Source organism: Bos taurus, chromosome 11, assembly GCF_002263795.3.
Source record: "Bos taurus isolate L1 Dominette 01449 registration number 42190680 breed Hereford chromosome 11, ARS-UCD2.0, whole genome shotgun sequence".
NCBI classification, from domain to species: Eukaryota; Metazoa; Chordata; class Mammalia; order Artiodactyla; family Bovidae; genus Bos; species Bos taurus.
This window is the reverse complement of record NC_037338.1, coordinates 48753881-48776992: the sequence shown is the minus strand read 5'-3', so window position 1 is coordinate 48776992 and position 23112 is coordinate 48753881. Positions and strand designations below refer to the sequence as shown.

The window sequence follows — 23112 nt, the reverse complement described above, 5'->3', positions numbered from 1 at the left end:
GTCTTGTCTGTGTTCCTAACAATTAACAGCATCTAAGGGGTCACTAAGAGTTGGATAGGACTGAGCGACTTCACTTTCACTTTTCACTTTCACGCTTGGGAGAAGGAAATAGCAACCCACTCCAGTGTTCTTGCCTGGAGAATCCCAGGGACGGGGGAGCCTGGCGGGCTGCCGTCTCTGGGGTTGCACAGAGTTGGACACGACCAAAGTGACTTAGCAGCAGCAGCAAGACCCAGCAGATACTAAGTTTTCACTGGCTTAAATACACATGTTCAAAATACTATAAGATAATTTATATTTAAAAAACCCCACTCTTCTGCTTTTTTCTATATTTGTAAAACCCAGCTTCATTCACCTCTAATTCTCTACTTGGTTTCTTTACCAACTGCAGAAGATACATCATGGAAAGTTTTTAGAGAAATTTGTAACTTAGAAAACAATAAGATGTACCATAATTTATTTAATTAGTCTCTACTAACAGGCATTTAAGATATTTCCAATTCAAAACTACTTAATACTGTGGGCATGCATAATTCTTAGGATAAGATCATAAAAGCGGAATTGTTAGGTCAAGAGTGAACACATTTAAAATTTTGATTCCTATAAAAGCAAAACATTTCAACCAGTTAATGCAGTTGAAGGAAGTGAGGGGAATGCAATGGAGAAAGGCTCTGACCTTTGGGAATAAGCCAGATATAGAAAGCTATGGGTGTTCAGTGGGGAGAAAAGACCTCATTAACCTAAAGGACAATTTTGTGGGCATTTCTGGAAACTTCTTTCTCACTAATCTGCCTTGATGAACTGAGGAAGATGAGCCGCATCTGGTAGCTCTCTTCAGCTCCTGACTCAGAGCTGCTAGTGCAGGAAGTGGCCCCAGCACGGTTTAACCCCTATTGAGGCAGATGGAGGTCATTCACTCACTGGGTTTGAGTCAGAAGAGACTTGCAGAATGCCACCTCCTCACATGGACTGCACCCTTCCTAACCAGGTACTTTTTGAGCCTGCAAAAATGCTATTTGCCTCAGAGACTTCCCTGGTGGTCCAGTGGCTAAGACTCTGTGCTCCCAACGCAGGGTGCCAGGGTTCCATCCCTAGTCAGGGAACTAGATCCCACATGCCACAGCCAAGAGTTTGCACACCACAACTAAGACCTGGCACAGCCAAATAAATGAATAAAAATGAATATTGAGGAAAAAATACCATCCAGTGACCTTGTTTAAAAAAAATATGAAATCTCTTTCAATAGGACTTCAGAACAGCTGCAACATGTATTTAGTTTAGCTCCAAGAGCTCCTGTATGAAAGAAAAAAAAAGTTGCGAAGTCAAACAGTGGGGAAGATTGGCTCATGGTGGGCGAAGCACCTTGGCTGTAAGAGGTCTCACTTGAAAACTCTAGCAGGCATAATGAGGCTTGAATAGCACACTGGTCACATGTGAATTTCACAAGCTAACAGCACTCCTAGTGAGATCAGGAGTATGTGGGAACCACTGAGCCACAGGCCCAACTGCATGGCCCCATTAGATACCAAGGACATGGCCAGATCGTTTGTCCAAATGCTCACCTGCCTCTGCATCACCTCTCCCTGGAGTAATTGACCTGCCTCACCCGCAGCCTTCCCTGAGAATGGAGGCCACAAGGTCAGGTCCCCAGCTTGGCACTGGGCTCAGCCACAGGATGTTCCTGGGCATAAGGCTGAGTGCCCAACAAGTAAACGCCTGCTAAATACCACCAATCCAATCCGAAAACCATCCAAGACCACTGCTGACTTGTTTCTGAAGCACAGGATTTTGGTTGGCACCATCATATTCTCATAGTTGCAGTGACAATTACTCCAAAGAATTGGTTTGGCAAAGGCACTTAAAGGCTGCCTGTTAGATATTTGCCCCAAATAGTCATCCTCTAGAATTCTGACCACCTTTCTTCTCAATCTATGAATATTCCCTGAAGTGCCCTGAAGTCTAGAGTAGCAGTTTCCAACCTTAAAAATTGTTTTAAGGGCTATGTATAGTGCAGGAAAATCCATCCTTGTGCCTGTTAATGGTTAAGCATTAAATAGACTTTCTAAATACAGTGTAGTATCCTGGACTGGATCCTGGAACAACATAAGGAGGACATTACTGGATAAACTGGGCTTCCCAGTGGCTCAGAAGGTAAAGAATCCACCTGCCAATGCAGGTTACAGTCCATGGGGTCACAAAGAGTCAGACATGACTTAGTAACCAAGCACACACTGGATAAACTGGTGACATTCAAATAAAGTTTGCAGGTCAGTTAACAGTAGTATACCAATGTTAATTGCTTAGTTTTGATAAACACGCCATGGTGATCTAAGATGTTTCATCAGGGCAAACTGAGTAAAAAGTACATAGGAATTTCTGCAGCATGTCTGCAATTCTTCTACACATCTAAAAATTAGTCTAAAATAAAAGATTTATCTTAAAGTAATAAACAAGTTTGCTATACTATGGTCTAAATGTTTATATGTTCTCAAGATTCATGTGTTGAAAGGGCTTCCCTGGTGGATCAGTGGTAAAGAATACACCTGCTAATGCAGGAGATCCAAGAGACTTGGGTTCCATCCCTGGGTCGGGAAGATCCCCTGGAAAAGGGCATGGCAACCCACTCCAGTATTCTTGCCTGGAGAATCCCATGGACAGAGGAGCCTGAGCCTGGTAAGCTACAGTCCATGGGGTCAAAAACAGTCGGGCACAGCTGAGGCAACTTGGCATGCACACAGGCACAAGGTGTCCAAAACAGATGATGCTTTTTCTGCCCTGGCACACTGACTGCATTATAATAAAAAATGAATGGCCAATATCCACAAAGCATATTCAACATAGCAGGTACTGGGCTCAATATTTCAAATGGAAAATCTTATTTAATCTTCACTACTTCAGAAGAAAAACCAGAAAGCATTGTTCAGTTCAGTTCAGTCACTCAGTCGTGTCCGACTCTTTGCAACCCAATGAATTGCAGCATGCCAGGCCTCTCTGTCCATCACCAACTCCCTGAGTTTACTCAAACTCATGTCCATCGAGTCGGTGATGCCATCCAGCCATCTCATCCTCTGTCGTCCCCTTCCACTGTTTTCCCATCTATTTCCCATGAAGTGATGGGACTAGATGCCATGATCTTAGTTTTCTGAATGTTGAGCTTTAAGCCAAGTTTTTCACTCTCCTCTTTCACTTTCATCAAGAAGCTCTTTAGTTCCTCTTCACTTTCTGCCATAAGGGTGGTGTCATCTGCATATCTGAGGTTATTGATATTTCTCCCGGCAATCTTGATTCCAGCTTGTGCTTCTTCCAGCCCCGCGTTTCTCATGATGTACTCCGCATATAAGTTAAATAAGCAGGGTGACAATATATAGCCTTGATGTACTCCTTTTCCTATTTGGAACCAGTCTGTTGTTCCATGTTGTTATAACTGTTGCTTCCTGACCTGTATATAGGTATCTCAAGAGGCAGGTCAGGTGGTCTGGTATTCCCTTCTCTTTCAGAATTTTCCATAGTTTATTGTGATCCACACAGTCAAAGGCTTTGAAGGTAGAGGAACCCGAGATCAAATTGCCAACATCCACTGGATCATCGAAAAAGCAAAAGAGTTCCAGAAAAACATCTATTTCTGCTTTATTGACTATGTCAAAGCCTTTGACTGTGTGGATCACAATAAACTGTGGAAAGCATTGTTCAACAAACTTAAAACTACAAAAAGAAAAAGCAGGAGTACTAAGTCTCTCAAATTTCTTCCCAGGTACCCCTAAGAGCAGGGCAGAGCTGAGTGGGAGACACTCTATTCCAGGGATCTGAGAGGACAGCTAGAGCAGCCTGCATGAGGCGCTAATGTTCTTTAGATGCTCACAGTTTTTCTTTAAAACTCACCTACATTTTTTATTTTTAAATATATGTATTTTTTGTTTTGGCTGTGCTAGGTCTTTGTTGTGGTGCGTGGGCTTTAGAGTTGTGGCCCATGGGCTGAGCTGTCCCAAGGCATGCGGGATCTTATCTCCTGGACCCGGAATGGAACCAGCGTCCTCTGCATTGGAAGGCAGATTCTTAACCACTGGACCACCAAGGAAAATGTCCCTCACCTACATTTTAGTTCAAAATATATCCACACTTGTTAGTTCAAAATATATCCACACTTGTTTGACAACAAAATGGTTTGAACTATTTATCAAGTAATAACTTCTTCCTCAAAAATCTTTCAGAGTACTGGCCACCTGTGGCAAGAGATGCCTTGTTCAGGCGGTGGGGCACTGCCTCGCACCGTGCACCAGTGGCAAGGACTGAGCACGCACCAGGATGCCCGCCGGTCCTAAGACCCCAGACCCACCATCTGCTGGCCCACCACAGACACGCAGCCAAGAAGCATGTGGTACAGAGGACCAGGGATCCCCAAGTCGTGGCACACGTCTGATGGTCACACGTGAAACACACACGGAGGGCCTCCCAGGGCCTGCTTACCCTGGGGCTCACTGTCCTTCTGGTCAGCTCTCCTGTGCACCATGGCCGGGTACGTGATGGTCAGTTTGCTATTGTGCTCCTTCCGGACCACTGACCGCCCAGTTCTAGACATGAGGACAGTTGTGAGGAGAGAGAGAAAAAAAACCCAACAATGTAAAATCTAAGATACGATACAAATGAACATATCTAGGAAACAAAAACAGACTCACAGATTTAGAGAAGAGACCTGTGGTTGCCAAGGGAGAGGGCAGGTAGCTGAGGGAAGAACTGGGAATTTGGGATTAGCAGATGCAAACTATTATGTATAGGATGGATAAACAGCACAGAGAATGATATTCAATATCCTACAATAAACCATAATGAAAAAATATGAAAAAGAATACATATATATAACCAAATAACTTTGCTATATAGCAGAAATTAACACGATATAGTAAATCAACTATACATCCATAAAATAAAATAAAAAAAATTAGAGGGAAGTGCCTAGGACTCACTTGCAGTGGGGACATCTCTTAGCAGTCATATGTACCTTCCAGAAGACAGAGATGAGTTTGCTCTTGCTCTCACAGACATTTTTCACCTGTTAAAAAAAGTCAAAAAACCTGAGTGCCATCCTGAAGAGAATCTAGTAGGTATACATTTTGTAGTTTTCACTTATTATTGAAAAATCAGAGGAAGCCATCCCATTTCTTAAAATTCTCCACAAAACTCTAATATAACTAAACACTGCCAATCACTAAGCGACTTCTTTAAGTTTCTTCATTCATAATAGGGGAAACTTACCAGGCTGTTACTAAGATGAAGAGATCATGAGGGCAGTGGTAAGCTTGGAAGACAGCAAGGATGAATAAATTCAAATAATTTAATAAAATAAATAATTAAATTATTTAATTAAATTAAATACTTTAATTTTAAATTAAACCTGAGACAGCAGCTGCTATCTCCCCTGGATGAACCTCAGGGCTTTGAGGCAAGGCACATCCACAGTTAAGCAAAACTAGTGGTTTGGAGCTAGTTCTGCAAATGAGACCTACCCTGGGGGCTTTTGTACCCCTCCGTGGGGCCCCAACCCAGACCACTTAAGTCATAATCTCTGGTGTGAAACCTGGGCATTAGGTGAAGCAGATCTCAAGATTAGCCCTGCAGGTTGATTACCTACACCATTCACTGGCTGAACAAATTAACACTTACACAGATGCTATGGGGGAATGGGGAGGCAGTGGTCACTTAGCACTGGAGAGAGAAACAAGAACAGGACATGGGCCTCATTCTCCAAGTGAGACGTAAGTCAGAACCTCACTGGACACTGTACCCAAAGCACCTAATTTCTTCTAAACTTCTCCTCAGTTCTACAGGCAGGCATCAAAGATGAGGAAAGAGTGGCTTGGGGACAGTTATGTGACCTTCATGAGAGGCAGAGCTGGGATTCAAAGCTGACCCAGGTCTGCTTTGGGAAGCCAAAAAAAAAAAGTGTTTTTGACTCTTTGCAACCCTATGGACTGTAGCCTGCCAGGCTTCTCTGTCCATGGGATTCTCCAGGCAAGAATACTGGAGTGGGTTGCCATTTCCTGCTCCAGGGGATCTTTCTGACCCAAGGATCAAACCTGGGTCTCCTGCATGGCAGGGGGATTCTTTATCATCTGAGCCAAGGGATAAGTCAAAGACAGTGCAGAAGGAACTGTGATAATTATGCTAAAAACCAAGTGTTCAGGGAACACAGAGATGGGATAACTCACTTGTGCACCCTGGGATCCTGGGAGGTTGTTCTGCAGGATTTTGATTGTATATTGCTCTAGCTCTTCCTGAATTTCACAGGCAGTAGGATCAGCATTTTCTTCCAGAAACTGAAAAACAAGAGAAAAACCATGTGATCAAAATAAAGCATGTGCATGACAAGCAGTACCAGGGGCAGCCCCTCCAGGGGAGGGGGAAAGCTTTATCTGAGGGGAGAGAAAGGAGAAACCTTAGGGCTGCGGTGGTGCCTTTTCAAAACAGTTTGGCCACGTTGCTGGTTTAAAAAAAAAAAAATCAAAACTGAGAATGTCCTGGGACTTCCCTAGTAGTCCTGTGGCTAAGACTCCAAGTTCCCAATGCAGGGGGCCCAGGTTAGATCCCTGGTCAGGGAACTAGATCCCACATACCACAACCAAGAGTCCACATGTCACGATGAAGACTGAAGCTCCCACCTGCCACACCGAAGACCCAGCATGACCAAATAAATAAACAAATACATATAAATGAGACTACTCAGCTTCCAATGGTAGTGGGCTAGATTATTAAGGCTTCCCTGGTGTCTCAGACAGTAAAGAATCTGCCTGCAATGCTGGAGACCTGGGTGCAATCCCTGGGTTGGGAAGATCCCCTGGAGGAGGGCATTGCAATCCACTCCAGTATTCTTGCCTGGAGAATCCCGATGGACAGAGCAGTCTGGCGGGCTACAGTTCATGGGGTCACAAAGAGTCAGACATGACTGAGGGACTAAGCACAGAGCAGCACACAGATTATTAAGACCAAATGAAAAAGTTAAAAAAACAAAAACAAAAACAGGATAAAGTATTTTTAAAAACGTAAAGTTCCAAAGAGTTGTCAGAACTGTGAAGGATAATCAGGCCATAATGAAGGGAAAATGGGGATCCAGGTCAAAGAGCCCAGGGGCCAAGGCTGCTCTGAGCAGGGCTGCCACATCGCCCAGCACTGGGGCAGCCTTCAGCGTAGCTATGTCCCTCAGGGGAAGATGCTGACAGAGTTAGGATGCTCCCTGGAGCTGTACAACATGCCAGCGTGGCCTCAGAAACATTTTACAATCCAGTAATTTTGAACTTTTCCTTCTGAGGGTCTTAAATGATGAACAGGACAGAAATCAAAGCCTAGAGTTAGTAAAAGGACAGGAATCAAACAAGGTATCTTCCTGCCACATCCCACAAACACAGAAAGCTGGGGACCTGAAGGACTGTGTCCTTGGGAACTAGCTGAGCCCTGGAACAGAACACCTGGATTCCCATGGCCTGCAGTCCAGGGAGCCTTCAGCCTTGACTATGCACTCTGATGGTCCCAGGTCACCAAGCAAAGGGCAAAAGCAGTAAGAAGTCTCTCTGGGGAAAGGGGGCAGCATCCTAGACCTCAAATTATTCCTGCAAAGAATTTGCTAAGTACACTGTTGTTGCCTAGTTGCTAAATTGTGTGAGACTCTACGTGACCCCAAGGACTGTAGCCCTCCAGCCTCCTCTGTCCATGGGATTTCCCAGGCAAAAATGCTGGGGTGGGTTGCCATTTTCTTCTCCAAGAGATCTTCCTGATCCAGGGATTGAAACCACATCTCCTATATTGGCAGGCAGATTCTTTACCACTGAGCCACCAGGGAAGCAAGTACAATGACAAACTGTCAAAAATAAGCACACCAGGAGGAGAAAGAAAAGAAGTTTCTGGAAATACGGACTGTAGTTTGATGTTGAAGGCACTCATACCAGTGATGGTTACTTTATAACTCTTTGTTAGACTGTGGGTATAATTAATGAATTTCTGTGTGTATAATTCACCCCAAAATATTTTAAAGTAGTGGGCATCTCAAATAATTTTACAACAACAGATCTGACACTTTAGACAAAATGGACAAATTCCTACATGATAAGTCGTTTCAGTCGTGTCCGACTCTGTGTGATCCTATGGACCACAGTCTGCCAGGCTCCTCGGTCTATGGGATTTCCCAGGCAAGAATACTGGAGTGGGTTGCCATTTCCTTCTCGAGGGATCATCCCGACACAGGCTGGAACCCGTATCTCATGCCTCCTGCACTGGCAGGTGTGGTTTTTTACCACTAGCGGCTCCTGGGATTCCAAAAGAGTAAAATTTACTCTGAGTAAAAGGTTTAAGAAAACCCTTCTCTCTCTCACACACAAGCTCTCTCTTGGACAAATCTGACCTGAGATTAGTTTTTTAGCCACGTGCACACACAGATAAGGTCTTGTTTTGGATGCTTTTCTCACCTTGTTTGGGCCCTTACAACCCACAACCAGGTCGCATCTGTGTGGAAGCCTACCTGCTCTGCCCACCTAATGTCATTAAGACTGAATTTTTCAGGAAAGGGAAGGGGAAGAGGAAAGGTGAACGGTTTCCCTTTGTAACAAGAAGCAAGACAAGGATGCATGCTGCCCCTTGAACAAAGTCATGTAGATCCTAGGCACCTAATAAAGTCTGAACAAGAAATGAAACATATAAAGGCTGAAATAAATAAACTTACTATTATTCACAGGTAATATGAGTGTGTCGAAAATCTGAAAAAAATCTACAAATAAAGTATTAGAATTGATGAGATCCTTGTCTCATTGAATTCATACCCTGATGAATAACCAGGTTATTTCATACAAAAGTGAGTAATATTTTGATCTATCAACCAGAAATGAATTTTAAATAAGATATTTATAATAACACTAGGTAGTCCCTGGTCACTTGAACTGTAAAGAATCAGCCTCCAACACAGGAGACTTGGGTTCAATCCTGGGTTGGGAAGATACTCTAAAGAAGGAAATGGCAACCCACTCCAGTATTCTTGCCTGGAGAATCCATGGACAGAGGAGCCTGGTGGGCCACAGTCCATGGGGCTGCAATGAGTCGGACACGACTGAGAGACTAACACTTTCACTTTTTACCAGGTTATTAATTATTAATCATGAATAATATATTTATAATAGCACCAGGTTATTATTCATCACGAAGAGAACGTCTCTTTACAAGAGAGATCTGGTGGTCACCATCCATTCCAAATCACCAAACCCAGCATTACCAGTAGCAGAACAACTGGATAACAGGTGCCTCCTAAAATAATGCAATACAAAGGATTCTACATCAGGTACGTATAATCTTACCAAAATGTGAATCTCATGAAGAAATAATCAGATAAATCCAGAATGTGAGAAGTTCACAAGACAAACTAGTCTTATGTCTTCAAAAAAGTCAGTGTCAAGGAAAGAAATTCCCTATATTAAAACATCTTACATTAAAGCAGACCAAAGAGATATAACCATTCAAAACAGTGCATGAACTCTGGTTGGATCCTGGGTTTGCGGGGCAGGGGGGAAAGCTCACTGACGGATAAAATTGTATTTGTATGTTGTTTTCACAAACATTTCTTTAATTATTCTTATAGCTTCATGTTTTCAAGCCTAGTTATTTGTACTCAGTCACAAGACTTAAATCTCCAGCATTCTGGTGACCTTTCTTTTTGGCTGCACGGGGTTTTAGCTGCTGTGCATCTAAGCAAGTGGGGGCTACTCTCTAGTTGCAGTGCTCGGGGCTTCTCACTGCAGTGGCTTCTCCTGTTGCAGAGCTCAGGTTCTAGAGTGTGGGTTCAGCAGTTGTGGCGCACAGGCTTAGTTATTTCACAGCATGTGGAATCTTCCCAGAACAGGGATTGAACCCTGCATTACCCCTGGACCACCAGGGAAGTGCTTGGTAACTATTCTTAGGGGACTATTCATACACAAACAGCTCTTACGCCTGCTGCTCTAGCTTGTCTGATTACCAGGATAGTCACGTTACCTACCCTGTAGAGAATTCTCTCCAGCTCATACACTGCTTGCAGGGCCCCAACTTCCAGGACTCTCAGCTGGCACAGTAAGAGGTGAACCACAGCCCGGGGGCAGGTCAGCATGTGACAGTTTAAACAGGAGCCCCGGAGCAAAAGGTAGAGTTTCTGAAGAGAGGTAATAAAAAGAGACAGGATATTAGAAAGTGACAGAGCAGTCAAAGTGATTTTCAACATACATACTTACGGTTTTTGTTTCTATGCCAGCAGTTTACCCTTTTAAGAATTCCACTTTGACCTGTTGCCTTTGAGCCCCCACCTTGCCTGGCCATGGCAGGCTACAGTGCCAGAGCACATGTGCTCGGGCATAACTGGGGTCGTCAGCCCCCTCAGAGGCGGCCCTTTTTTAACCTCGAGTGACAGGGCAGCCCTGGGTTGCTGGGGGTGGGGTATGGGGTAGGGGGAGAATTCTATCTCACTCAATGTACCTGGAAAGTCCTTCTTCACCTTAAGAACTTGATAGATATTCTTCTGTATTTTTCACTTACGGTTTTATTTTAATCCATTAACATTAGAAATTTACTTTGGATCTGAGGTAGGGAACTACCTTTACTTTATTTAAATACTAAATTTAATACTTATTTAAATATTGAAAATTATTTAAATATTTAATATATAAAACATTTAGTATTTAACAAGACATTCCTCTTCCCCTAATACGATTAAGACAAAAATCATGTCCCTGTACACTAATCTGAGTAGCTTAAAGTGAATCCCGGAGGCTGAGTTAACTGATGTAAGAAGCTGGAAGTGTCTAAGCAGGACTGGACGGTCATCATTCTCAGCTCAGCGCTGGGCCTTCTGGCGCTCTGTTCCTCCTGCCACTAAGCAAGCGCCTACAAATCCACCTGAAGGCCTCAGAGAGGCCCAGAGAATTCCAAAGTTGTCTATGGCAGTGGTCCCCAACCTTTTTGGCACCAGGAAGTGGTTTCATGGAAGACAATTTTTCCACAGATGATGGGGTGGGAGGTGATGGTTTCTGGATTACATTCATTGTGCAGTTAATTTCTATTGTTATCACATCAGCTCCACTTCAGATCATCAGGTATTAGATCTAGGGGGTTAGGGACTCTTGCTCTATTGCCAGGGAAACCCCACCCACATTTCTGAAAGGCATAAAGCCTCTGAAACAAAAGGGATTGGATCTGAACACTGCTCCCCTTGCTCCTCTTCCTCCGTTCCCTCCCCCTAGCTTTGCATAAAGATAACCCAGCTTTGTCGATTCTCAACAAGAATCAGACTGAAGTTCGTCTAGGCAGGGCTAGAGGCTAAGTCGAATATACCGGCTTTGGCTCCTCCAGGTTTTAAATCTCAAAGTAAAGAGCACTTTCACTCAGAGTGTCTGGAGCTAACCTCCTCCTGAGACACCTGTCCCGGGGCAAGGGCCAGCACTCACAAATCCCACCCGCAGCCCCAAGACCCACGTGGCCCAGGTGGCCGGGTCAGGACTTACATCGAAGAGGAGAGGGTTGTACACGGTGAGCGGGAGGTCGATGTGGCCCAAGTGCCCAGAGCAGTTGGTGAAGTCCTGCACGCAGGTGGAGCACACCTCTTTGGAGTCAGCGGGGCCCAGAGCTAAATCATACAGGCCATTTACCGAGGGGTTCCCCAGGCTGTCCAGGTACCGAGGGTTCGTAATGGACTTCACGCTTAATTTCCTAAGGAGATAAAAACCACCAGGGTAGACTAAGGTTACCCAACTTCTCTGATGTTTCCTCTTCGGCACGTACAAATTCATGCTCTAACATCCAGATCCTTAGCTGCGTGACAGATCCAAAGGGCAGATTTGGTGTCTGCCTTGCTCCTCACTGCAGCTCAGCACTTAGCACACGACAGAGGCTGAATGAAGAAGAGTGAGTGGTAACGTCTCTGAAAGCCAGATTTAGTACAAATCTTGAACTAACTGAGCACACTGGAAGGCTTCATGCTGCTGCTGCTGCTAAGTCGCTTCAGTCGTGTCCGACTCTGTGTGACCCCATAGACGGCAGCCCACCAGGCTCCCGTCTCTGGGATTCTCCAGGCAAGAATACTGGAGTGGGTTGCCATTTCCTTCTCCAATGCATAAAGTGAAAAGTCAAAGTGAAGTCGCTCAGTCGTGTCCAACTCTTAGCGACCTCATGGACTGCAGCCTACCAGGCTCCTCCATCCATGGGATTTTTCAGGCAAGAGTACTGGAGTGGGGTGCCATTGCACGAAGGAGTTAAGTACTCACTACATGACAAATGCTCTATAAGCAGCAAGCTACCCAGTATTTTCCAGTATTCTTGCCTGGAAAATTCCATGGACAGAGGAGACATGGAGGGCTATAGTCCATGGGGTCACAAAAGAGTCTGACATGACCGAGCATGCACGCATGTGTGTGACTTTAACCCTCCGAGACAGGCATTATAATGTGCGTTATTCAGAGGAACAAACAGGCTTAGAGTGGTAAGGTGATTCAATCCAGGTGACACAGCCCAGAAAGGCGGAGGCAGTGTTGAAGGTAGGAGAGAGATGTGGACCAGACTTAATGCCAAAGCCCACGCAGTTCAAAAAAGGAAAAGTGTTAGCACTCAGTCGTGTCCGGCTCTTTGCAATCCTATGGACTATAGCCTGCCTGGCTCCCCTGTCCAGGGGATTTTCCAGGCAAGAATACTGGAGGGGATAGTCATTTCATACTCTAAAAGAAATCCTATACACATTAGCAGTCACTCTCCATCCATCTCTACCTCCCTCCACCAGTCCTAGGCAGTGACTTACTTACTTTTTGTCTCCAGAGAATTGCCCATCTAGCCATTTCACATAAATGAAATCATGTGATATGTGGTTTCTTATAGCTGGCTTATTATACTTTGCATGCACTTTTAAAAATATTTACATTTATATTTATTTTGGCTGTGCCACTCTTAGTTGTACCACACAGGATCTAATTCCCTGACTGAACCCAGGCCCCCTGCACTGGTAGCACAGAGTCTTGGTCACTGGACCACCAGGGAAGTCCCTGCATATTTTTAAGGCTCATCCACATCATAGCCTGTATCTATACTTTTTTGTTTGTTTGTTTTAATAGCCAAATAATATTCCATTTTGGGCTTCCCAGGTGGCGTTCGTGGTAAAGAATTTGCCTGCCAGTGCAGGTGATATAAGATGTTAGAGTTCAATTCCTGGATCGGGAAGGTTTCCTGGAGTAGGAAATGGCAACCCACTCCAGTATTCTTGCCTAGAGAACCCATGGGCAGAGGAGCCTGGTGGGCTATAGTCCATGTGGCCACAAGGAGCTGGACACGACTGAGAGATTGAGCACATACACAAAGTATTCCATCGTATGGCTATACCACTTTTATTGGCTTACTTTTACACTTTAGCTATTATAAATAATGTTGACAGAAACTTCTATATACAAGTTACTGTGTGAATATATTTTGTCTATTTCTCATGGATATATACCAAGGATTGGAACTGCTGAGTTACATGGTAACTCTATGTTTAACTTTTTTGAGACCCTGCCAGACTGTTTTCCAAAGTGGCTGTACCATTTTACATTCCCAGCAGCAATACACCAAGGCTCTGGGGGGTGTGTGTGTGTGTGTGTATGTTAGTTGCTTAGTCACATCCGACTCTTTGCAACCCCGAAGACTGCAGCCCACCAGGCCCCTCCGTCCATGGGATTCTCCAGGCAAGAACACTGGAGTGGGTTGCCATTTCCTTCTCCAAAAGGAACTATAGAAAGAAAGAAAGTGAAGTCACTCAGTCATGTCCAACTCTTTGCAACCCCATGGACTGTAGCCTACCAAGCTCCTCCATCCATGGAATTTTCCAGGCAAGAGTACTAGAGTGGGTTGCCATTTCCTTCTCCACACCAAGGCTCTAATTTCTCCAAATTCATGCCAGCATATTTTGTGATCTTTCTGTTTCCAGTCATCTTAGCAGGTATGAGGTAGTACCTCACTGTGGTTTCGATGACTAATGATGGTGAGCATCTCTTCATGTACCTATTGGCCACTGGCATATCCTCTTTGGAGAAACGTTTATTCAAATCCTTTACCTATTTTTTAACTGGGTTATTTGCTTTTTTATTACTGAGTTACAAGACTGCTTTATATATTCTGAACACATGTATTCTATCAGACATATGATTTGCACATACTTTGAGTCCTATCTTTTCACTTTCTTGATGATACTGTTTCCATAGTTTAAAATTTTTTAATGATTTAAACTCACTACTATTACTACTTTCTCCCACTACCTTTAGGCTAAATCATTCTTCACTGGACTTGGAGAAATATTCATCTACATTTCCGTCTCTCATTTTACCTGGAGCTCTAAAACTTAACTGGAATTATAAATAAGAAAAACATTTACTGTGTCAGGCAAACACAAACTAATTAGAATAAGGCAAACACTAATTAGGTCTGGGTGCAAAGCCTTTACCACTAGATCTTCTTTCTATCATGTTCCATAAGTTGGTACTTCACTTCCCTTGCCTGGAGCCTATAATGATGGAAAAAGAATAGGCAGGTGGGTCTAGCACAGACCTGTGCCAACTGGCAGAAGAACTGTGTCCTGTGCTTTTAAAGACTATACAAAGACCTCACATCCAAAACTGAATGTGTGTTTTTGTCTTCATCCTCAGTCTTTCTACGGTAAGGAACAAAGCACCTCTCTCTAGCCGGGGAAAAGCAGAAAATTACTCTAATTATTGCAGGAATGGGATATAGAGCAAGGGCAACCAGCAAGAATTCCACCAGAGAGAACAGAGTTTAAGACTAACTAACAAACGTGGGTTTCAGGATGACCTTTGCTGCCTCCTAGAGTCAGGAATTTTCTCTCCTATAGCGAGCCTCCCCCTCGCAAATGGTTGTAGTAAAAATGGAGAGGACCAAGAGCTGAACAGATAGCTCCTCCGCCCACCCATGCATGCACTTAACAAATAATGTGGCAGACACACTTTTAGATGCTGGGAAAACAGACAAGAGTCCCTGCGCTCATGGGCTTTACATCCTACTGAAAGCAGGCAGACAAAAACCAAAATTAGTAAGCACATAGTTTATTAGATGGAAGAAAATGCTATGAAGAAAAGTAAGCAGAAAAGGGGGAGGATGATAGAGTGGGCCAATGGTTGGGGGGAATCCATACTGAGAAGCTTATGCTTGAACAAAGGCCTGAAGATGAAGGAGCCGGCCATCACAGGAGGTCACTTTCACAGGAGGAAGAAGCAGGGAGTGCAAAGGTCCTGAGACAGATGTGTGCTTATGGCACTCTAGGAACAGCTAGGAGGCCAGGATGAGTACAGAGGTAAGTTCAGAAAAATAACCAGGGGGCCAGAATGACCTTTTCGGGCCATTTTAAGGACTTGGCTTTTACTCCAAGTGAGCTAGGAAGCTACTAGAAACTAGCACAACAAAAGGTGGCATAATTACTGAAATTTCTCAACCCTAGACTCAAATAGATCAAATGTTAGTAATGGGTATAAATTTACTCATGCAGTTCTCTGAAAACTCTACAACTCACTTGTAAAAAAATCAATTCTATTGCTTTTGAATGAAATAGTATCAATTTATGGCTAGTGATGATACAATTGAATTTCAGAAGCAGCATACTGTTGTAGCCCAGGAGTTATTCATCCAGTCAGTCAATAAGAGTTGAGGATAAAAGAAAGGCCAGTGGAGAGACTAAAATACAAACAAGCACAAAAAGTAACCAAGGAACCATGACACAACTGTACTAGGTGTGGAAAGATTTCAGAAATGAGGGAGGTTGAGCTGCGCCTTCAGTGTAAGAGATGCTCTCCAGGTGCCTCCAGGGAGGGGTGGTGGGGTGAGAGCAGGGAAGTAGACCCCTCTGGCAGAGGGGATAAGGCATGTGGAGGAAACAGCTTGAAGAAAGGCGCAGATGATGAAACCTGATGGCAGTTTATGGAATGTGCAAGTGGTTTATTAGGGTGAAAGAAGGGATGATGTTATACCTAAAATCATCACTGGACTGATCATGGGTAAACCTGTAGGCTAAGCTAAAAAAGTATCATTTACCTGAGGGAAACGGAAAGCCTTTGGAGGATATTACGGGGAATAGGAGCATCATCGCATTTATTTTAACAGCAAGGTAGAAGATGGACTGGAGTGGTGTAAGGGCAGGGAGATGGAAGAAAAAGACAATTCAAACAAGAGATACGGTGTGATGAAAAGGAGGGTAGAGAACAAAGAAATACATAGATGACACACAATAAGAACCCAATAAGCAAATGAGATGTCAGGAGAAATGGGTCTAGAATTACAGCCCTGTCACAAAATAGTGAACATTTTGCACTAGATTAAGGTATACCATTTTGGAGGGTCAAGTTCTCCCTTCCTGTAGGGATAGGAAAAGTTTTTGGAATATGAGTTTAAGATCTCGGTGTAAAATTCAAATAAGATGTCCAACTGCAGCTGAAAAAAACAAGTCTGAAAAATCAGTGAAAGAAATTTGGGTTGGAGATTTAAATTTGAGAATACAGATCATGAAAGTGGTGAAATCGTCTAGGGAGGACATTTTGGAAAAGAAAAGCTATTTGATTAGAATAGAATCTGAAGGAACAGCAAGATTTAAGGAAAAGAGGAATCAGCTAAAGAGCCTGAGATGAATTCGAGTATAAGCCACTGAATGCAAGGACATCGTTCACCAATGTGTCAGGAATGCGGCTCAGACGGTAAAGAATCTACCTGCAATGTAAGAGACCTGGGTTTGAACCCTGGGTCAGGAAGATCCTCAGGAGAAGGGAATGGCAACCCACTCCAGTATTCTTGCCTGGACAACCCCATGGACAGAAGAGCCTGGTGGGCTACAGTTCACATGGTCGCAATAAGTTGAACAGGGCTGAGAGACTAACATTTCACTTTTCATGAACACCTAGCTTAGTGCCTGGCAAAAACAGGATGATCAATAAATGTTAGTGGGTTGATAAACTGAGTCAGGAAGGAAACAATACATGTCACAGAAATAGAAGAACCTGAAAATAGTAAAGTTCTGTCAAATGCTACGGCGATGAAAAGGAGGACTTAAGAGAGTCTTTTTGATTCAGTATTAATAACTAGGCAGAGAATATAGACGGTCCAACCAAGAAGCTGTCCCATGAATTGAGTCTTGAAGAATAATCATCTTACAGACAAGAGGAGACTCATCATGCGCTTAATAAACTACGTCAGAAACATTACAGTAACTCCACAAACCAGGCTGATTTAACGAGGAGACTGGCGGACGATAACGCTTCCATCTGCGAACCCCTAACCTACCCAAGTGCAAACCAGCAACACCGGGCTCTAGGCAGTCAGTGCTCACTAGCCCAAGACGTTCCCAGAACTATAGGTCCCAGCAGGCCATGCGCTACACAGCAATGGACTCTGAGGAGAAACTGGGCGCAAGACCTGCTGGGAACAGTAGTTTACGGCCCCGAGCCCAAGAGGCTCTTGCATGCTTCCCACCAACTCCTTACTTGAGTTCTTCGGCCGAATACATCCCGAAGGAAATGCCCTGCAGCCGCCGCCAGGGCATGTTCTTTGAGCCCAACATCCTCCAGGTTAGTTCCGAGCTCCTACACCCAGAGAGACGGCCCAGTCACCACTGTTGTAGTTTTCACACCACCTCCGGTCCGCCACCATGTGATTTTAAACTGCGCTTGCGCGCGAGAAAGACTCGCCGTAAGATTTACAGGGACAATATCATTTCCGCTCGAGGTGGGGGGAGGGAGAAAATAATTTCACGACTCTCGCGCGCCCCTTTACTTTGAAAATAATCGAACATATATAAGAAATTAAAATAACCTTTTAGGAAAGATCTTCGAGGGAAATGAGGCCTACTGAGCCTTTAACTTCTGAAGCAAAGTCTTTCAAACCATGAGCTTGTAACCTATTTTATGATTGATTTCTTCTTGTTCCGTCTCAGCCAATAGCCGAGCCATTCCCCGCCCACCTCTCCCGCGTTAAGGTGGAGGGCGTACTTTCCCAGCATACTATGCGAAGGCGCCAAATATGGCGTCCGTGGCGTCCGCAAGGTGGTTGAGGGTCAGCTGTGGGCTTTGCGTACCGCTGACGGCTCGGCGGGCAGGTCCCTGTGGACGGACCCCTAGTAGCAGGTGAGAGAAGCTTGGATAACCCATGAGAAAGAACCGGGATCACCTTGGCTCTTTGTATCCCTTTTCCCCCTTATTGCTGGGGAACTAGATGCGGTGGAGTGGAATGAGCGCGCTCGTGGCCGGGCGACCCGGCAAGCCAGCACGCGGTGCGGCACGTTTTTGAGCAAGGGCTCCAAACGCGCTTTTTAGGGGTGGAGATTTCTTATTTGGCTGGTCTACGCCGGGGTTAGAACTCACAGGAAGATTAGGATTCTTCTCTTGGGGAATCCTGCATCCTAATAAGTGTGGCTATTAATCACTCCATTCCACGTGTTTTTTTAAAAAAGGAAAACTATCCTCCCCTACGCGTTTTCTCCCACCTGGGAGGAACGCGGGAAATCAGGTTTTCCCAGATTAAAGGCCGTTTACGAGTTCCACTGGATGTTGTAGGGATGGTTGACGGAAGAAATTTTCCAAGTGTTCATAAAAACAGGAAAGCCCACAAGATGTGAACACAATCTGAATGAAATCGCTGTGATTGTTAAAACTTGGCACGTGTATCATTTATGTAGTTATTTTTCAATACAAAGCGTTGTGGAAGTATAAAAGCCAGCAATTGCTTGTGAAAGTTGGAAATAACCTAATTTTAGATTGGATGTTTGCATTTCCTTTGCGAGGTGATAGTAGACAAATTCCCTTATGTGTAGACTGGAGCTAGTAGCAGCCATGGAAAAACAGTGAGGAATAAGTGAGTTGTGTAATTTACAGTATACATTTTATATTAAGGCCTTCCCTAAACTCGGCTCACAAAAGAGAAAACGGCTCCACCAGGTAGTGCAGAGGGGTTGATTTAAGAGGACACTGGAGACCAAAACCAGTAAAGGAAGTAATTTTCTATTTTAATCACATCTTGACAATTTTCTGAAGGGTATCAGTGCTGTTTAGGAGGAAAATACTTACAAGATAGTGTATGTAATCTGTGTGATATGTTGACTTAATTTTTTTAACGTGATAACATTTTAAAACTCATTCAGGGGTCAGTGGTTCTATATTTTGGGTTAAAAAAATAATAACAGTTCCAAGTTTATATTAGGACAAAGGTATTTGGTACATTCCTGAGTGTTGAAGCAAGTGAAATGAAAAACCATGGTGATCTTAGTTTCATAATTTGCTTTAAATGGCTTTGAATATGTTATTTATTAACATTTGATCATTAGATCATCATCCATGTATAATCAGGAGCCCGTTAAATCATTTCTTTTAGCCCCAGTGTTTTAGATCTTCAGAGTTGAAAGTCCTTTATATTTCAGGTCAGCTGTTAAAATGTTCAAGTACTACTAAATTTTTCCTTTTTTTCCTATGATTTGATTTAATGAGACTGCCTGATTTTGAAAATTGTTGGCCATATTATATCTGTATCTTGTACTTATTTTGTAATGGTTTTGAACTTGTTATTCAGGCCATGTCTTCTCAGCATACCTTGACATGAATTATCCAATCAGTTTGATCCATGATAATTGGAAAATTTTGGCTCAGTTGCACATAGTTGGGGGTGAGCTGGAAAGTTCATTAATGAGTATTAGCTTTAGAGCTTTTATTTATTTATTGCAGATTTTATTCTGGAAGTGCAGCTGTCCCAAAGGATGAAGGAGCTGATATAGCAGGTATATAAAAATGTATTGAAATAATTCCATTTTTATGTTAATGCATTATACTTCTTTATAGTAGTAGTATTGGAAACTGATTTGCTTTTGTTTTATTTTTCACATTAAGGGACTGAAGAAGTAGTCATTCCAAAAAAGAAAACTTGGTGAGTATTCAGCATTCATTCAAAAAGTGGTTAAGTGCTTATGAGAAACATTGTTAGGTAAGAAGCCAGTGACAGGAATGGCAATTGGAGGTAGAGAGTAGTGAGTGAATGGGGAGTGAGATTTACTTAAAAGACCTATCTGAACTAAGTTTGAGTTAATATTTATGTAGTGATGGTCAGTCATGAGTATCATTATTAGAATAATTTCTGTTTTTCTTTCTTAAGGAGGTTTTACATTGTTAGGAGACCCAAAAAAAGAATTATCTTATGGTGTTTAGTAGGTAAATGGTGCAGACTGCAAAATTTAGCTTTTTTAACCCACCGGCTAGATCCTTGAACAAATTGCCTTATACATATTCAACATTTGTTGAATACATAAGAATTAAAACTTACAAAAATTCATATAGTAATGATATTACTGAATGCGTTGAAAGATCTTTCAAAAAACTAGGTCTTTTTTGAGTATGACTTAAGATTCAGACTCATTAAAAAAAAAAAAACTCTGTTAAATTAATGACCATTGCCTAAAGGGGATTGGGATAAATTGAACATGCAAAAAGGAAATAAAATTACCACCAATCACCATATTCAAAGACAAGTTACTTAATCTCTCTTTGCCATAGTAGAATGTAGGTAATATACCACCTGCCTCAGAGGATTACATGAGCATTTCAACAGTTACTACCACATAATCAGATCTCAGTAGATGGCAGCTATTATTTTAAAGTTCTGCAGTATAACCTTTTATATATAAGTTGTACGTGGACATTTAGTTTAGTGGTGATTTGTTAGACATACTGTTCTGTACTCTGATTTTAATTTTGAGTGATTACATAGTATTTTATTGTATGGATATATTCAGGTTCATTTTTACCTTCCCTAGTGGCTCAGTGGTAAAGAATCTGCTGCCAGTGCAGGAGGTGTGGGTTCTATCCCTAGGTCGGGAAGATCCCCTCGAGAAGGAAATGGCAGCCCACTCCAGTATTCTTGCCTGGGAAATCCCATAGACAGAGGAGCCTGCAGTCCGTGGGGTCACAAAGAGTCAGATACGACCCAGTGAGTAAAACTCGGGCCTGAGAATCAGAACCAAGATCAGAATAGGAATATACATAAGCACGAACAAGGCATTTCTCGAATGGCATTCATGTCCAGTGCGCTTTACCAACTCATTGTGCCTCTTTCCCTTCTGACAACGGTCCCACGGGGAATACAAGAGAGGAAGTGTATTGAGGGTGTGTTCAGATGGCCTACAGTCTAGTTAGAGTGCATATTTTATACTTTATTGCTTCCCTGGTGGCTCAACTGGTAAAAAATCTACCTACAGTGCAGGAGACCTGGGTTCTATCTCTGAATTGAGAAGATCCCCTGGAGATGGGAAAGGCTACCCACTCCAGTATTCTGGCCTGGAGAATTCCAGGGACCATATATAGTCTAAGGAGTCCTAAAGAGTGGGACACAACTGAGTGACTTTGACTTTTCTTTATTGAAAACGCAGTTTAACTGTACCTTAAAATGGGTCAGATGATTTTATTGGCATCAGAATCACCTGGGAATTTTGTTTAAAATGCATGTTCCTGCAGGTAATTCTTCTGTATAAGCCCCACAAATCTGGAAAACAGTAAGGCAGGGTGGGGTGTGATCATGACCTAACTGTGGTGGTGGGAGACCATGCAGACCAGCCTCTAAAAAATGCTCTTAGAATAGGAGAAATAGGGTAGTTGATACAGAGCCTTAGTTAACAGATTGAGGCCTGTTTATTTATAGCCCATTAAGTAAAGGTTTAAAAGAAGACTATTTCATAACAAATTTTGGTGTCAGTTAATTTTTTTTTTTCTTTTTTAGAACACAGCCTCAGTCACTTACTAACTTACTATCTGCGGCTACTTTTATGCTCCAAAGGCAGAGCTGAGTAGTTGTAACAGAATCCTTATGGCCCATAAAGCCTAAAATATTTACTGTCTGTCCCCTTAGAGACAAAGTGATTGATAGAGGTTTTCTAATAGAGAGCCTCTGCTTTCCAGGCTCAGGAATTTGTGCTTTTAGATTGAAAAGAAACTATGAAGACTATAAGTTCGTCTTGCCTTATTTGAAACATGAAGCATCTTTTAAGGCTATGATTTCCCAGATCACAAGTGCTGTAGAAGACTTTAACAAATTGTAGAGGGTTATAGTGAGTTTTAATATACAACTGTAACAGGATAGAGTATTCTGAGCACGTCAATCTGTATTGTATAGTTACTTTAGGGAGGGTATGGAGCCCAATTATGATCAGTGCATAGGTGACTGGACTCATTGAAGAAATGGATGTTAAAATTTACCACACTGGCAAGAAGATGTGGAAAATGGATACTCAAAATACATTTGTTGATAGGGCAGTCAACTGGAACAACACACTGGAGAGAAGTTTGGCAGAACCACAGTTTTAAAACGTGCAATACCAATTGGTTAGCCATTCTGGAGGATCACTTGCAAATACACCCAAAGAGACATGGATGAGAGTGCTCTTTACAACTTGGGAATAATAAAGTGAAATGGCCCCAATGCCCATAGTAAGGAGATGGTTAAAAAATGGTTATCATACAATATAACATTTAAAGAAATTAATTAGATTTGCACATAGTAACATGGATAGTGCAAACTTATGGAACACATACCCGGAATGATGACATGTGTTTTTGTTTTGTGTTTTATGGTGGTGTGTGTGTAAAAGTACCCTTTAAAGTTCTGGAAATATAACCACTAAACCTACAGTAGAGGTTAAGTGGGGGCAGGGGGTCACAAAATAACATCAGATAGAATAGTTTTGTTTTTTTTTTTAATTGAAGGATAATTGCCTTACAGAATTTTGTTGTTTTCTGCCAGATATTTTTTTCAGTATAATGTATTCGTTGAGATAATTTTTAAAATAACCTTTAAGAAACTGGTGACTGATTTGAATGTTCTTAGTGTTTTCACTTGCATTTGTTGAGTATACTCACTTGATAAGACTTAAATATGCTAATGAAAGATTTAGTTAGGGAATACTGAGAAAAGAATGTCTTTCTCTTGCTAAAATTACATTAACTGCTATTTTAGAAAATCCAGTAGATATTGTATACATCAGGGAATTAGTTTTGACATGTAAAGTTTTGTAGATGTTTTCTTTTTTTCATATGTCTATTCCCATATATAGCTGAATTGGGAGTCACC

The 23112-nt window shown here is 42.7% G+C and overlaps 2 protein-coding genes and 1 non-coding gene across 4 annotated transcripts in view; 2 read left to right on the top strand and 1 right to left on the bottom strand.

Annotated features, from left to right (window-relative positions):
- POLR1A (RNA polymerase I subunit A) overlaps positions 1-17572 on the bottom strand; it is an 84228-nt gene extending 66656 nt beyond the window's left edge. The window contains exons 1-6 of the mRNA NM_001192876.2: positions 17496-17572; positions 11502-11706; positions 10007-10156; positions 6204-6311; positions 4962-5047; positions 4465-4568 (exon numbers count right to left, since the gene is read on the bottom strand). Coding sequence (NP_001179805.1) covers positions 4465-4568; positions 4962-5047; positions 6204-6311; positions 10007-10156; positions 11502-11706; positions 17496-17572 — 730 coding nt within the window. The remainder of the gene's footprint in view (positions 1-4464; positions 4569-4961; positions 5048-6203; positions 6312-10006; positions 10157-11501; positions 11707-17495) is intronic.
- On the top strand, positions 10287-10413 carry LOC112448932 (small nucleolar RNA SNORA76). The gene has a single exon (XR_003037390.1). It is a non-coding gene; the product is annotated as a small nucleolar RNA SNORA76 (small nucleolar RNA).
- Positions 17573-18008: 436 nt separating the features above from the next.
- PTCD3 (pentatricopeptide repeat domain 3) overlaps positions 18009-23112 on the top strand; it is a 31155-nt gene continuing 26051 nt past the window's right edge. Inside the window, 3 exon segments of one of the 2 annotated variants that reach the window (NM_001046034.1) lie at positions 18009-18134; positions 19725-19777; positions 19887-19923. In NM_001046034.1, the coding sequence (NP_001039499.1) occupies positions 18031-18134; positions 19725-19777; positions 19887-19923 (194 nt within the window). In that variant the 5' untranslated portion in view covers positions 18009-18030. 2 annotated transcript variants of the gene reach the window in all.